The sequence below is a fragment of the Ascaphus truei genome, chromosome 7 (assembly GCF_040206685.1).
Source record: "Ascaphus truei isolate aAscTru1 chromosome 7, aAscTru1.hap1, whole genome shotgun sequence".
Lineage (NCBI taxonomy): Eukaryota > Metazoa > Chordata > Amphibia > Anura > Ascaphidae > Ascaphus > Ascaphus truei.
In genome coordinates this window covers 32665170-32680418 of record NC_134489.1, presented here as the reverse complement: position 1 = coordinate 32680418, position 15249 = coordinate 32665170, and the positions used below count along the sequence as shown (strand labels likewise).

The window sequence follows — 15249 nt, the reverse complement described above, 5'->3', positions numbered from 1 at the left end:
TAATCAAATAAAATGTCTAGTCAAGTAAGCATATTAAAGTCTAAACAATGGGTTGATGGGGTCTTTGTTCACCTGGGCAAACATGTCTATGTGCAATTTTCCAGGTATAGCGCAGGCAAATGAAAAGCTGTGTGTCTCCTCCGTGGGGTGATGGGTGTGCTTACTGACGGAGAAGGCAAAGGATGGGGGGGCATATGATCATTAAAGTATAGTTGCTTGGCATTGGTCATCTGGGTGCTTGATATGTATTGTCTTGTTTTATTAGCTAGCTCTGTGTCAACATATATAGGGAATGATGTTCCTTCACTTGCCACCCTGATTGGCAAAAGTCCAAGCATCACATTCCTATAAATATTACAGCAAAATACGGTACCTCTCATCCACTCAAGACAATAACTGGAAGAGAACAAGAGGGAACGGGCTTCTTTTGCAGTTCTGAGACAGACTAAGGTAAACCATCTATTATACAATTCCAGGCGTAATTGTCTGTAAAGGATGTGATCGGGGTTATGTATTACATTGCGATAATGCAGATTGGGGCCCTATCACATAGAAACTCAGTTTGACTTTTATAGGAGTTTCTGTGCAACAGTTCCCCCGATTGGCCTTATCACAGTTTACTTAGAATCCTGCTATAAGCCTTTACTGATTACAACTTCAGTGCAATGCAGTGCTGGTCCCTCCAGTGGAGAAGGGGTTATATAGTTAAACCTCTACATCCCATTATAACCGGGGTTCTCAACTCCCATCCTCCAGATCCCAACAACAGATATCCCAGATATCCCAGCTTCAGAATAGGTGGTTCAATCAGTGGCTCAGTCATAGACGGAAGCACTGATTGAGCCACCTGTGCTGAAGCTGGGATATCCTAGAAAACTGACCCGTTGGGGGTTTGGAAGACTGGAGTTGAGAACCCCTGCATTATTGTACACCCATTGCCAAGCTTCTCTGGCTCAACAAATCTCTGATGCACGCAGGGCAGGATAGAGGCTAACAGGGAGATTCTCTAAGCTCCCACATTGCCTTTCCTTGCGATCTGACACGGAAGTCCCATTGAAGTCTATGTACAGTAAGTGAACGGGGATTCTGTGTCAGATCGAACGGATTAGCAGCGCAGGAGCTTTGAGAATCTGCCCTTAAGTATCATGATACATTGTCAGGAAGTTATACAGGGGCCTAGTCTAGAATCCTCAATAACTTTGCTGCCATCTCGTACGATGTGGCATGTTCCCGCTGAACGGTTTGTCATTTGTGTTATCACGGTGTTCAGAAACAATCTGAAACTCTCTAAAACTGTGAGGAAGAAAAATGCCAAAACCATACGGCGTAGCAGCAAAGTCATCTCAGATTTGTTCTAAGTTCTCCGCCTGTGATTGTATCGCAATCTGACCTGCACAGAGAGAGCCACCTCTCTCACAGACGATCGTAGTGTTTTTATTAAAATGTTAATACTCCTGTGCGGGAGCAGGGGGTCTCCGGAGCAGAGCCGCATTATTACAGGTCCGGGGGCCCCCTGCGTCCCGAGATACAGGCACAGTTGTGGGTTGCCGGTATCTCCTATGCATTAAAATGTCCCGGTCAATTGACTCAGGACATTTAAACATTGTATGGGGATACCGGCACCCTATAATGGGGCCTGTAACTCAGGAAGCAAGGTTCCTGGACCTGAAATCAATGCGGTTCAGCTCCAGAGACCTCCTGCTCCCGCACACTAGTATTAAAATGTAAATAAAAACAGCTTCATTACCTTAGCAGCTAGGGGTTAACCCTGAATAGCCTGTTTATTGGCGGCAGAGGGGGTGGATGAATGGGGTAGTTGCCCCAGGTTGGGTGGTTAGACCTGCCAGGAAGGTTGCGGGAGAAGTTAACCCATTCACTACCATAGCGGTGGGAACCACTATGGTAATGAAGTGGGTTAACCCTTCATTAAAGCCCTCAATCCAGCACGTCTTTGCCAACTTTCTGGCATGAGAAATATCTAAGATATAGAAAAGAAGTGTGTGAGTAATGTTTTTACCAGTGACTATTCTTTTTGTTATAGAAGCTGCAGAAAAATGGACGTTTGCTGCCACTACTGCATTGTAACTGTTCAGGAACTGTTGTTTTACTCCTCATTCCATCTCGTTTTTTTTCCAGGATGAATTCCTTGATGTGCATCTTGTTAGCCGCCTCTGCAATCGCATCGGTACACGCCCTCGTTGACCCTACACTAGATAGCCATTGGCAGTTATGGAAGAAAAGCTTCACCAAGCTGTATTCAAACGAGGTACCGGCTCTATCTAACACCTTGAACGTCCCAATGTGGGAGATATGAACATGAAGATACACGTACACACATATCATAAGTCAGTAATATATATTTGCTAATGGGATGTGGGGTTCCTGCTGCAGTCCCGGTTCAGAATCATGGTATATTAATGTTTTCGTTTCCATAGCATGGCTGGCATGTTGTCTCAGGCTGGAAGTTTTACTCTAAATCAGGGATGGAAAAATCCAATCCTCACGGGACACCAACAGGTCAGGTTTTCAGGATAATCCTGCCTCACTACCACTGATTGAGCCAACTGTGCCGAAGCAGGAATATCCTGAAAACCTGACCAGTTAGTGGCCCTTGAGGACTGGAGTTGTCCATCCCTGCTCTAAGTGGTAGCAGGGTTTTAAAATTCCTCTGTGCACACATGCCTAAGAGCGCACATCGGCTGTGTTATTGTCTAACCACAATTAAACACCCTGCTGCGTCTTACTTACAGTTACCAGCTTTGAAAGGGAGACACTAGGAAGCAGAGACACCTACAGCCTCATTCACTTCAATGGTATTCGCACGCAGGACTTGTAAATGAGACCTTTAGTCCATAATGCTGATGTGGTCCTATCAATAAATCAGTAACCTTTTGTGTAGAGCTGATTACTCCAGCCTCATTATGTGGGTCTTCTCTGCCTCCAGTCCACATCAGCTCGCTACTTAACTCCATCAAAAGCATAGCGAAGCAAGTTAATCCCACATTACGGACATTTTACTAGTTGTCTCCATCCTGCTAAATTTGGGATAACTGGCACCCGTTCTGCACACCTTGCACACATGTAAGGTCACAGGACAGAGTATAACTAACCCAAGCTGGCTCTAAAGGTTTACGTTGTGTGAGTTTTAGAAAGAAGACATCAGGAAACGGGTCATATGGGAAAAAAATCTGAAGTTTGTGACGCTACATAACCTTGAGCACTCCATGGGAATTCATTCTTACGATCTGGGGATGAACCATCTTGGAGACATGGTAGGTACTATAAATTGTATGGTAAGAAGTCAATAATGACAATGCCTGTGATTACCCAGAATCCTTGTCTGCAGCAGAACCACTTTATGACATCATAACATGGGTGAAAGACACTGGTTTGGGGACCCGTGAAAGGCAGGCAACACACGCATGGGTATTCCATCTTTCCTGTACTCGAAAAAGGACAAGCTACTGGATTTTAGGCTATGTATTATACGACTGATGAGGAATTGGCAACTTCTGTTATTGCAAAGTCTGTGATCAGCAAATCTCCGAATGTAAAATTCAAAGGGCAACAAACCAGCTAAAGCAGTGCCATTTAATCTGCTTTCTATGGTGGAGGAAAAGTTGTGTACTGGTGTACACGTACCTAGGTGCGTTTGGGAACGCTACAGTAGGTGATGTTTAGATCTAGATAGGTCCTAAATTTGGACTGGGGGTATTTGTATTTAGTGGTGTGATTGTTGCATCAAAGATACCCCTAAAGAGTCACACAATTAACCACAATAACAAATTGCAAAAGGTAATATAATAAACTAAATCAATAAATGAAAACTGTATATAAAATGTGTGTGTAACCAATGATAGCTGATGTCCCTGTAGATATACTAGAAAGTACACACATAAACGGCTACTTGTCAGCTGTTTGAATAAAGATCAATAAGTAAAAAAATAATTATATATATATATATATATAATAGCATGTTCTTGTATAGCGCTGCTAATTGTACGCAGCGCTTTACAGAGACATTTTGCAGTCACAGGTCCCTGCCCCGTAGAGCTTACAATCTATGTTTTCGGTGCCTGAGGCACAGGGAGATAAAGTGACTTGCCCAAGGTCACAAGAAGCCGACACCGGGAATTGAACCAGGCTCCACTGCAGCAATCTCAGTGTCAGTCAGTGTCTTTACTCACAGAGCCACTCCTCCTCATATATATATAGGCTGCTGGTGAAAAGATTGGCCATACACACTGTATGTAAAAATACAAAAAGGGAATCCTGTGCTTTTCCCATTTGGGCTAACAATAAATGGGGAAATATCAATGTGTCCATATCCAAAACAGTGTACTGTGTGAGTAAGGGGATAATCTGTGGCAATGACAGAGTCCTCTTGAGTGCTAATAGTCGTATTTGGTTGTAGATTGGTGCTGCCCCAGATGATAGGATAACACTCCTCTTCAATATAGAAACATCAAGAAAAATAAAAAGAATAGGAGCCGCTGGACCTTGTTGTGGTTTTTAGGTGGTACTACTGGGTCTAACTAAACCTACCCAGCTCTTTGACTTTCTGATCTACAGTAGACTAAATGTACCTAAATACTGCAATCTAAACCTAAAATTTGCATCTAAGCAGAATAATTTATGTGGGGACTTTCCATTTCCAGGCCATTTTTAGAAATAGTTGTTACCAGAAAGTTGATATACTAAAAAGCATGAAGTATAGAAAACCACAATCATTATAACTGGTTCTGCTACCCCTCCCCTCTAACCTCGCCAACTGCAAATTGTTGTCACCACCAGGTCTGTCTATAGCACTTATCAATAGCTATAATCACACCCGATCCTGGTGGAAAGAAACTCTCTGAATTTGCAAAGAAACCATAACAGCCAAATGTGGCTGTGCTGGATCTCTGCAGGCTGGGCGTGGATATGCAGATAGAATAATGATGGGCACCAGTAGTAGTTTATTTGTAGTACAAGCAAGAGCTTTATTCCTAGCCGTTCATAATGCTCGACATGCAGTACAAAAACAGACTTTATTTCAAACATTAACTGGTGGCAAATAAAATGCTTCTTCCCCTGATAGCTCTCACACCTGTGCTGGGGAAGTACCCACAATTGTTTCCTTAGTAATATTAGATTGTCAATCTCCTGCATAGTGTCATTAATGCCCCATCTCAAGTGGGCCTATGGTGGGAATACACTCGGTTCTCGAGAATTAGTATCCAGTCACTTTGTGTACTGCCTACCTTGTCCATGCATATTTGAACGGGAGTTTACTTAGGGCCATCCGGTGAGGCCGATCTGATTAATGCTCCAGAGCTACTACTCTGATAACTCTTTGAAGCACATGCTCACTCCTCTTCCCAGATGAGAACAATCTTGGGCCAATACTACAGGCGCTAACTATAAAGAGCATCTTCCTTAACTGAAAATAAGAAAAGGTGACAGGACATCCTTAATACACATAACTATACACACAAACGTATTTACAGGACTCACAGTGAGGCTTCAGTCTGAACTCTAAGGAACCTCTTTCTAGAACATTGGGTGGAGCTATATATATATATATTCTTCTATATCCCTAGTGACATCAATGTCACAAGACATACAAAGGAGAGACTGTCCCTTTCTGCGTAGTTATCCTCAATACATGATGGGGAGGGGAGTAACCTGAGTGATCCCACACAGTAAACCCATTAAGGCCGTTTACCCCTTAAACTACCTAGTAGTCCCAAAAAACGTGGCTACATATGAAATATAATATGATATTATTTACACAATTTTTTTTTCATAAACTACATTGAATTACACCTCAGGAGGTAGAAAATATTTTTAAAAATATATGAATTGTTGTTTTTTTTACTATATTTTATCTAGACTAGCGATGAGGTGATGTCAGTGGTAACTGGTTTACAAGTACCTCTCCGGGGTGAGTGGAAAAGCAGTAGTAATGAGTGGAACAGTACTCAGAATGTTAATAAGAAAAGAAAATTGCCCGCCTCTGTGGACTGGAGGGAGAAAGGATGTGTCACTGAAGTCAAAAACCAGGTAAGAACATTTCAACCCTATTTTATGGGACATCTGCCCTTGATCTTAAAAATCCATCTTTCACAAAGGTACAGGAAACAAAATTGAGAGAGAGAGAAGGGCTTGAACAGGAGGTTCTCGCGGAAGCTGGAGGTGGATACCCAGGGGAAAGTGAGGAAGTACATTGTCACTGAAAGTGGTGAATTCGTGGAATAGCCTTTCAGCAGAGGTGGTAAAGACTAATGCAATAGGGGAATTCAAAACGGCTTGAGGTCAACACACAGGAATCCTAAGTGTGAAAGAAACCAAAGAAAAGGGGTAATATGAGGAAGAGGAGGAAAGAATAAATTACTGGTACTCCTGTATTGGATTTTAGTTTTAAAGTACTGGTTCTATTGGAAATAAAGGAGCAGTGGTACTCCCATTTTGGTATCCAATTTCCATTATACGTTGAATGTTCAATTAATATCAAATCCTATTTGAGGGATGTGCAGTGCACAGGGATAGGGCCTTCATGTCTTCTGTGTCCTTTCTTGTAGGGTAAGTGTGGTTCTTCCTGGGCTTTCAGTGCGGTGGGTGCCCTAGAGGGACAGCTGCAACGGAAGACCGGCAAACTGGTCTCTCTCAGTCCCCAAAACCTTGTGGACTGTTCTTCAAAGTATGGCAACAACGGCTGCAGTGGGGGCTTCATGACAAATGCCTTCCGATATATTATTGACAATAACGGCATTAATTCTGATAGCTCATACCCTTATCAAGCCAAGGTGAGTTGATACCACACCAATAACCATTGGAATAAGGGGATGGTAGGCAATGGGTACATTCCTAAACTGCCCTCGTGGTTGTGGTGATAGCTTTTGACCAACACATACCGCAAATTAGTGCAGTTTATAGCTTCTACAACCTTATAATCACATAAATAGAATGACGTATTCATGTGTCTCACATCATCCCATAAGATTGTAAGCTCTTTGGGACAGATATTTAATTTTCCTCGTGTTTACACGTATGTCTAATGCTCTGAAATGCTACTCCTTGTATTTTCAATTGCCCGTCTGCTTCTACATTAAAGCGCTGGGGGTTGGCACCAGATATTTTATTAAATGAATCAAAATATAGTTCTAATGCTAACGACATATTAATGAAAATAACCACGGTGGGTAATATTCTATTTACATCCAGTAAATCCCAGTAAAGTGCATAATTGAGGGTTTTTCGTACAAGCTGATGAGCGTTCAGAATGACCCTTTTAACATGTTCTTATTAATTCATTATTAGGCTGACACATGTCATTATAACTCGAGTGCCAAAGCTGCCACATGCTCCATGTACATGAAGATTGTGCCACGCACAGAGAAAGTTCTTAAGAGGGCCTTGGCTATTGTCGGACCAATATCTGTAGCCATAGATGCTTCTCGCCCCACATTTTCCTTGTATAAAAGCGGTAAGTGTTGAACATTTCTTCCAACCTTCCGACCTCTCGTCAGTCTCCAGCCGTAACCGCAGAAATAAAGCCAACCGTGGTTTGCCCCTATACCCAGCTGTTTCTGTTTCCTTGTGTTTAATAGCATGCCATTTTCAGGTGTCTACAATGATGAATTCTGCGGTAAAGTCGTAAATCATGCAGTCCTTGCAGTAGGCTATGGCAGCCTTAACGGACAAGACTATTGGCTTTTAAAAAACAGGTAATGAATCTACAAGCTGCTTTAAACCGGTAGGAAACAAATGTTTCAGCAATAACTCCCAAACCTCAAAAACCTATGTGGTAGTGGCAATGTTTATATATAAAAAAAATATATATTTTTTTCAACCCACCATACCTTAACCAAGTGTGGTAAATCCTGTCCCTTGCTTCTTTTTTGCATAACCAGTATAACCAACCCTACACTGATGAGACCCATTAAGGTCGAAACAGTCTGTCTGTGGGTGGGTTTACTGGCTATGCATCTTAACCCTGGCTGTGCTCAAAGCTGTGACCATGCAGCAAGCTTAAGCTTATAGGGGACCATGTTTAATGGTTTTGAAGCAAACGGTGGCACTGTGTGCTCATTTGCATGTCATTTTCCAGAATCCCTTGCTGCAGTGGAAGTGCTGTGTGCTGGGTGATAATGGTGAAAGGCGGGTTGCAGACCTGTCTAAGACATGCAAATGAGTATACAGTAATATTTCCATTTGATGTATGTATATATATATATATATATATATATATATATATATATATATACAGCTCAATCCTGTTATAGCACGACCCGTTACAACGCGAATCCGCTTATAGCACGATGCAAGCGTGGCTCCCAATTTTTGTATTTATGAATACTTTACAACACGATTATTGGTACCTTAAATACTTTATTGTACAATGCATACAATTGTACATTATTTCTAACGCGATCCGATTATAGCGTGGTGTGATTCTTTGGACCCCAGTATATATACTGTGCATATGGTTGAAATGCTTTTTGGAACTATTTTGCATGAGGAGCAAGTGGTCAGTGATAATATTTTTGAAGGTATAGTAAAGCATCAATTAAATGTGGTCACTCAAAGATAAGGCATATACAGGATCGGAAGGGACTAGAGACCGACGGTCACAGACGGTAACTGTCTCAGATGTGACATGTCCCCACTCCCCCAGAAGACAGCCATAGAGCGACAGCTCACAAACCCATGCTCTCTATCGGAGTAATAGGCCAGTTGCACCCCAAGAAGAGGGTGTATTTGAGTACTCACAAGACCACTGTCCCTGAAAGTTCCCTTGCTGTGCTCCAGCCGTGTCGCAGGAAGTAAAGCAGCAGAAAAACAAGAGAATGGCGATGTACAACGCACAATATCTGTGAAGGGCTGACGCGTTTCGTGCCTCTCCTGACACTTTGTAAAGAGTGATAAAGCCCCAGGAGAGGCGCGAAACGTGTTAGAGAATCATTACCCCCCTCATGTTTGTTTTGGGCTTAATAAATCCATTTTTTATTGCATCGATCTGCATCCACCCCTCACCGATATCGTGCGCAGTGCACCGCCATTCTCTTGTTTTTTGCGGCATTAAACCGGAATGTTGCTTTATCGTGTAAAGAAGGTAATTCAGTAGAAGATAAAAAGCCTTTTTATTTGGGTAAGCCAATACATTTTTTTAGACAGTGTTATTAGAATGATATTAGTTATTAGAACTCCTATCAAGGAGTGGCCTGCAGGGTTTGGAAATATCTATAATATACAATAATTTAATATGGGAAGAATCCTCTTGTCAGTGATTTAAACAATATCACAACTTACAGCAGAACTTCACTTCAGCGGGATAAAAACCGCTGCCGGGACTTGGAACAGCAAGAAAATAATTACACAACATGTACATTGTGTAATACAATTATAGTGCTATTTAATAAGCCGAAATTATTGTGAACAGCTAGGATAATTTGAGTAACTCCTGCTCTGTGGGTCGCTAGCAGATTTGGAGACCGTACCCACCTAAAAAACATGTTTTCATAGTGTTTTATGGTATGTGGATTGCGCACGAAGATAATATAATTCGGAACAAAACAGTAATAAGGAAGTTAGCTTTTGGGGAAAAAAATCAGTTCTAAAATAAGGGAAATTAGCAATTCAGACACAAATAATAAAAGATTACAGAAACAGCCTCAGTGAGGAGGCCATATAAGTAATGGGATAAGGAAATGTATAAGTTAGGCCTTAACCAGTAGTGATAATACTCCAGTCCAGGGGTGCGCAAAGTGGGGGGCACAGGATTCTCTGCGGTGGGGGTTGATGTTTAAGGTAAATGCCCGGGATCGTGCAAGGCCTTTGTAACTTCACTTACCTTGCAGCGATGCGTCTCCATGGCAACGTGATGTCACATAACATAACGCCACTGCGCCATTTGATGCCGGAGCAGGGGGGGGGTGGGGGAGCGAGCAGGGTGAGAGAGCAGGCAGGGGGGTGCAGGGAGAAAGCTTTGTGCACCCCTGTTCTAGTCTAGGGAATAAAAAGTACCACTCCTTTCCTTTCTTTATTACCACTGCTTTTCTTATGCCATATTGATCACTGGCTGTAAGGACTTATGAAAGGGTTACTAGTATTATACATTTATACTAAATAAATAGAATATGTACTAAATCGTATAGAATTATAGCAAAAAGCACATTATTTGTCAAACAAAGAGGTTATTTTACTATTACTTATGCAGTTATTAAGTTTTCCTTCAATGGATATATGCGAGTTTCATTGTTACTGGATGTGCCTGGGTATATTCTGACATGGAAGACTATGGTCCCTATATAAAATGCTGTGTACCTGCTCCACCATGAAAGGACTCATTAGAATGGAGTTCAGAGCTTTGCTGACCTGGGAAAGCTTCATTGCGTATTGGCCAATGTTTCCGTTTGACGCACAGCTCCTCACGGAATTTCTTTCTTTCTCTTCCAAGCTGGGGTGTAAAGTATGGAGACGAAGGTTACATTCGCATCGCGAGAAACCAAGGAAATCTCTGCAGTGTGGCGACTTACGCGTCCTTTCCACAACTGTGAAGCGGGTTTCTATGTCAAGGAATCTAGCAAGAGAAAATATCAGGAAATTGTGTGTTAAAACTTCATCTAATCTAATATATACGTTTGATTGATACCTTAACAAATCCAGTAAATATCTTGACATAACATGAACACGTTTTCTCAAAGATGTGCAATCTTCCAGATTGTAGGGTGTGGAACAGATTGAGTGTGTGTAAGTGTTTGTCCTAATTCATAATGCATCCCTCTGCACACCCTCAAAAATACTCCTTTTTTTGGAGCAGATCATATCTTGTTGCCAATGTATCAGGGTCTTTGCTCCAATTTTCATCCTATGGGCGCTATCTTGTGATTTGGGGAGTGTCAATGGAAAGAGTTAGGGGGGAGTTACATGATGCACAGATTACAATGTCAGTGCTGCCGTGATTCTGCACCAAAAACTCTGCCAGGGTTAAGCACCTAGCTTGATGAAGATTGGGACCAATGCCCTATAACAGAGGTGGCCAACTGCAGTCCTCAAGGGCCCCAAGAGGTCAGGTGTCAAGGATATCCCTGCTTCAGCATAGGTGACTCAGTCAAAGACTGCACCACCTGTGCAGAAGCAGGGATAGACTTAAAACTTGACCTTTTGGTGGCCCTTGTGGGCTGGATTTGCCCCCCTGCCCTGCAGACCTCATTGTCTACGTTTTTTCCCTTAAAATTTCATTTTTTTTGTGGTGGAGAAACCCCTTGGGGGTAAATTCTGCATAATCCGAAGCGGCTGTTTCCGCTGTTTTCGGTAGAAAAATCCCCATATACTTCAGTGGTGATTTTCATCCAAAGACGTTCCCCGGAAGGCCGGTTCGGACTATATACCATTTACCCCTAAATCTCACATATTTTGTTTCTTGGAGGTTGGATCTCTGCAATTACATATATCCCATTGCTTTCTATGGAAAATCTGACATTTCGTAATATTAATAATCGTTAGATAATTATCATTATGATTTCTCTCAGCAACGTCATTGTGTAACAGGCGCTGGTTTCATTAAAATACCTAACTGATTTCAAACAGTTTGAAGTGTTGTCCTGTTTTTTTTTTACCTCCTATAAGTCATGATGGCATTGTTTAATAAAATGTATGTGTTGTACAGATCTATTTCACCTAAGGTCCAGAAGATTGATTATTACCAAACAAATGTGTAAATGGCTATTTTTAACCATAGAACAGCAATTTTTACTATACAGAAATCCTGGTATATTAACCTGAGGAATGTCGGTACGGAAGAGAACTGATTTCAAATCGATGCAATCCTTGACTCACTGCGAGTGAGTACTGTAAGTGCAAATCCAGAATATGTTGCTAAGCCTTATCGTGTGATTACAGCAGTAAGAAAAAGTGGCTTATATTTAGGTTGACCAGATTTTCAAAAGTAGAAGCCGGGACACATGGAAACAAAAACAAATGATCTCATTTAATAAGAAATATTAGAATGGTACGGTAAAATCGGTGTTATCTGGCATGTTCTGGACATGAGAGGTGCCGGATAAGCACAAATTCCTGTTAACTAAGAGTTATACCATACTTCTAATACACATTTTCAAAGAATTAGAATACATTATGTAGCCTAGCCTTCGACCGCTACTTATTTTCCTGGGCCCTACCAGTGTAAGTCCTGTTAGGTGCAGGCAGTGGATGGGTTAATTCCTTCAGAAAAGCCTTGTGTGCTATTACAGACTTAGATACATTTGATGGATCCAAGGGCGGGCCTAGCAACAGCCAGAAAGTGTCAGCCTGAGGGGTGGATACTGGTTGGGTCACATGCTGGATGTGATGGCCTATCAGTATTCAGACCTGCTCTGTTATGGGGCAGGGTTACAAGCACAACCCATGGGTATACATACTGACACTTTCCCAAAAGTGGGCATCTCTTTCCTCCCACAAGGGGACTCAGGAGGAGCACCATGCAGGATGAAACTTGGATGGGCCTCAAGCCTTGAAGTGGCCTTCTTAGGGGAAGCAAGGAAAGTGCTGTACATGCTGTAAGATCCTGAACATGCAATAAATACCATGGAAACATCTATCAGAGTGATTCACTGTCTTGGGTTAAAGAAAAGTGTCAATCTGGGCCATCCTTCTATCCAAAGGATTCATGCTGACTGGAGGCACTGCAACCACGAATAAGGTACCCTGTAAATCCTGTCCTGATCTCCCCACACCATTTTGGTACACAGCCAAAATAACAAAACTTGTATCAGTGTCCAATTATTGCCGGACCTAACTGTATATATATATACAGTATATATAAAACGGAAATAGCCGTGTTAGTCCAGTTGCGATAGTGCATAATAAACGAGTTCTCAGTATTAGGTGATATCTTTTTTATTTGGACTAAAAATTTATGTCATAGGACATATATATATAGTGCAGAATACGAGGTCGAAGAAACCTTTGTATATCACTATTGCTGACCTGAAGAAGAGAGAAAAACTCTCGAAAACTTGTCCAATGACATAAATTGTTAGTCCAAATAAAAAAGATATATATATATATGTATATATATTGAAAAAAGGCAACATAAGGTGTGCAAAAGTAATTATCAACAATAGTAAAAATGGGGTCAAATGAGTGCTGCCATATTGTAATGAATGTACACAACACCAATGATATACAAAAAGACAAAATACAAAAGGCACAAATCAGAGACAACAAGTGGTTGAATGTCTAACACCTGTGGGATAAATACGTAGAATATCCTTATAAGAATCCAGGACGAGATATGATCTATAAAAGAAAAATGCCAATATGGTGACGTACGTTTTATCATATAAATAAAGCGCAAGAAAAGTGGCTACTTACAATGTACTGTAGTTGAAATAAACTGGCATGTAAGGATAAAATCCTTTCTGTGACTGCAGCAGAGAGGCTGGTGCTGTCAGGAACTCCTCTCAGGTTCACCAAGCATGTCAAACTCGCGGCCCACGGGCCGCATGCGGCCCACAACGAACATATTTGCGGCCCAGCCCAGTGGTTCCCAATCTGTGCGCCGCGGCGCCCTGGTGTGCCGTGGCTTGCCTAGAGAGGCGCCGCGATTATCCCTCCCCACCATCCCTCCGATTATCCCTCCCCACCATCCCTCCGATTATCCCTCCCCATTATACCTCCGATTATCCCTCCCCATTACCCCTCCGATTATCACTCCGATTATCCCTCCCCACCATCCCTTCTTCATGCCGGCCGAGCCGCAGGGGATTGGCTGCAGGCAGAGAGGAAGCCGGGGGCGGGGCTTCCGCTTTGTGCAGAGCACACAGTGAGTGTGTGTGTCTGCCTTCCTGCTCCTGGCTCCTCTGTCTGCGCTGTGTCCCGTCCCCTTCTGCCCTGGGTGATAGGAGAAGATAGTGGGGGGGCTGGGGGGGTGTTAGTTGTACATTTGCCTGTCCTGCACGGATCGCATGCCTTTCCTCCCCCCTCCCCCCAGTCACTCACATCCGTCGCTGCCTCTTCTCTCCTGTGTGTGTGCGTGTGTGTGTATCTGTGTGTGTGTGTATCTCTGTGTGTGTGTGTATCTCTGTGTGTGTATATGTGTGTGTGCGTGTGTGTATGTATGTGTGTATGTGTGTGTGTGTTTCTGTGTGTGTGTATATGTGTGTGTGTATCTGTGTGTGTGTGTGTATCTATATGTGTGTATCTGTGTGTGCGTGTGTGTGTGTGTGTGTATCTGTGTGTGTGTGTATCTGTGTGTGTATCTGTGTGTGTGTATCTGTCTGTGTGTGTGTCTGTGTATGTGTGTGTGTCTGAGAGAGAGAGAGTGTCTGAGAGAGAGAGAGGTTCTGAGAGAGTGTCTGAGAGAGAGAGTGCCTGAGAGAGAGTGTGTCTGAGAGAGAGAGTGTGTCTGAGAGAGTGTGTGTCTCAGAGAGATGTGTCTGAGAGAGAATGTGTGTGTCTGAGAGAGAGAGAGAGAGAGAGAGTGTGTGTCTGAGAGAGAGAGTGTGTGTGTCAGAGAGAGAGAGAGAGAGTGTGTCTGAGAGAGAGAGTATGTGTGTGTCTGAGAGAGAGTGTGTGTCTGAGAGAGAGAGAGAGTGTGTCTGAGAGAGAGAGAGAGAGAGAGAGTGTCTGAGAGAGAGAGAGAGAGAGAGTGTCTGAGAGAGAGAGTGTCTGAGAGAGAGTGTGTCTGAGAGAGAGTGTGTCTGAGAGAGAGTGTGTGTGTCTGAGAGAGAGAGAGAGAGAGTGTGTGTCTGAGAGAGAGAGAGAGAGAGAGAGTGTGTCTGAGAGAGAGAGAGTGTGTCTGAGAGAGAGAGTGTGTGTCTGAGAGAGAGAGAGAGAGAGTCTGAGAGAGAGAGAGTGTCTGAGAGAGAGCGAGACTGTCTGAGAGAGAGAGAGAGAGAGAGTGTGTGTCTGAGAGAGAGTGTCTGAGAGAGAGAGAGAGAGAGAGAGTGTCTGAGAGAAAGAGAGTGTCTGAGAGAAAGAGAGAGTGTCTGAGAGAGAGAGAGAGAGAGAGAGAGAGCATGTGTCTGAGAGAGAGAGAGAGAGAGTGTGTCTGAGAGAGAGAGAGAGAGAGAGAGAGTCTGAGAGAGTGTCTGAGAGAGAGTGTCTGAGAGAGAGTGTCTGAGAGAGAGTGTCTGAGAGAGAGTGTCTGAGAGAGAGAGTGTCTGAGAGAGAGTGTCTGAGAGAGAGTGTCTGAGAGAGAGAGTGTCTGAGAGAGTGAGAGTGTCTGAGAGAGAGTGTCTGAGAGAGAGTGTCTGAGAGAGA

The 15249-nt window shown here is 42.9% G+C and overlaps 2 protein-coding genes across 3 annotated transcripts in view; both read left to right on the top strand.

Annotated features, from left to right (window-relative positions):
• Positions 1–304: 304 nt before the first annotated feature.
• Positions 305–11574, top strand: LOC142498909 (cathepsin S-like). Its single transcript, XM_075607544.1, has 8 exons — positions 305–450; positions 2137–2266; positions 3150–3272; positions 5875–6045; positions 6564–6788; positions 7303–7468; positions 7607–7709; positions 10442–11574. The coding sequence occupies exons 2-8, from the start codon at positions 2138–2140 to the stop codon at positions 10539–10541; spliced, it is 1017 nt and encodes a 338-aa protein (XP_075463659.1). The 5' UTR covers positions 305–450; position 2137; the 3' UTR covers positions 10542–11574.
• Positions 11575–12425: 851 nt separating this feature from the next.
• Positions 12426–15249, top strand: part of LOC142498910 (C-reactive protein-like) — a 23992-nt gene continuing 21168 nt past the window's right edge. For both annotated transcript variants that reach the window (XM_075607547.1, XM_075607545.1), the window contains exon 1: positions 12426–12685. The gene's annotated coding sequence lies outside the window, so the exon portion shown is untranslated. The remainder of the gene's footprint in view (positions 12686–15249) is intronic.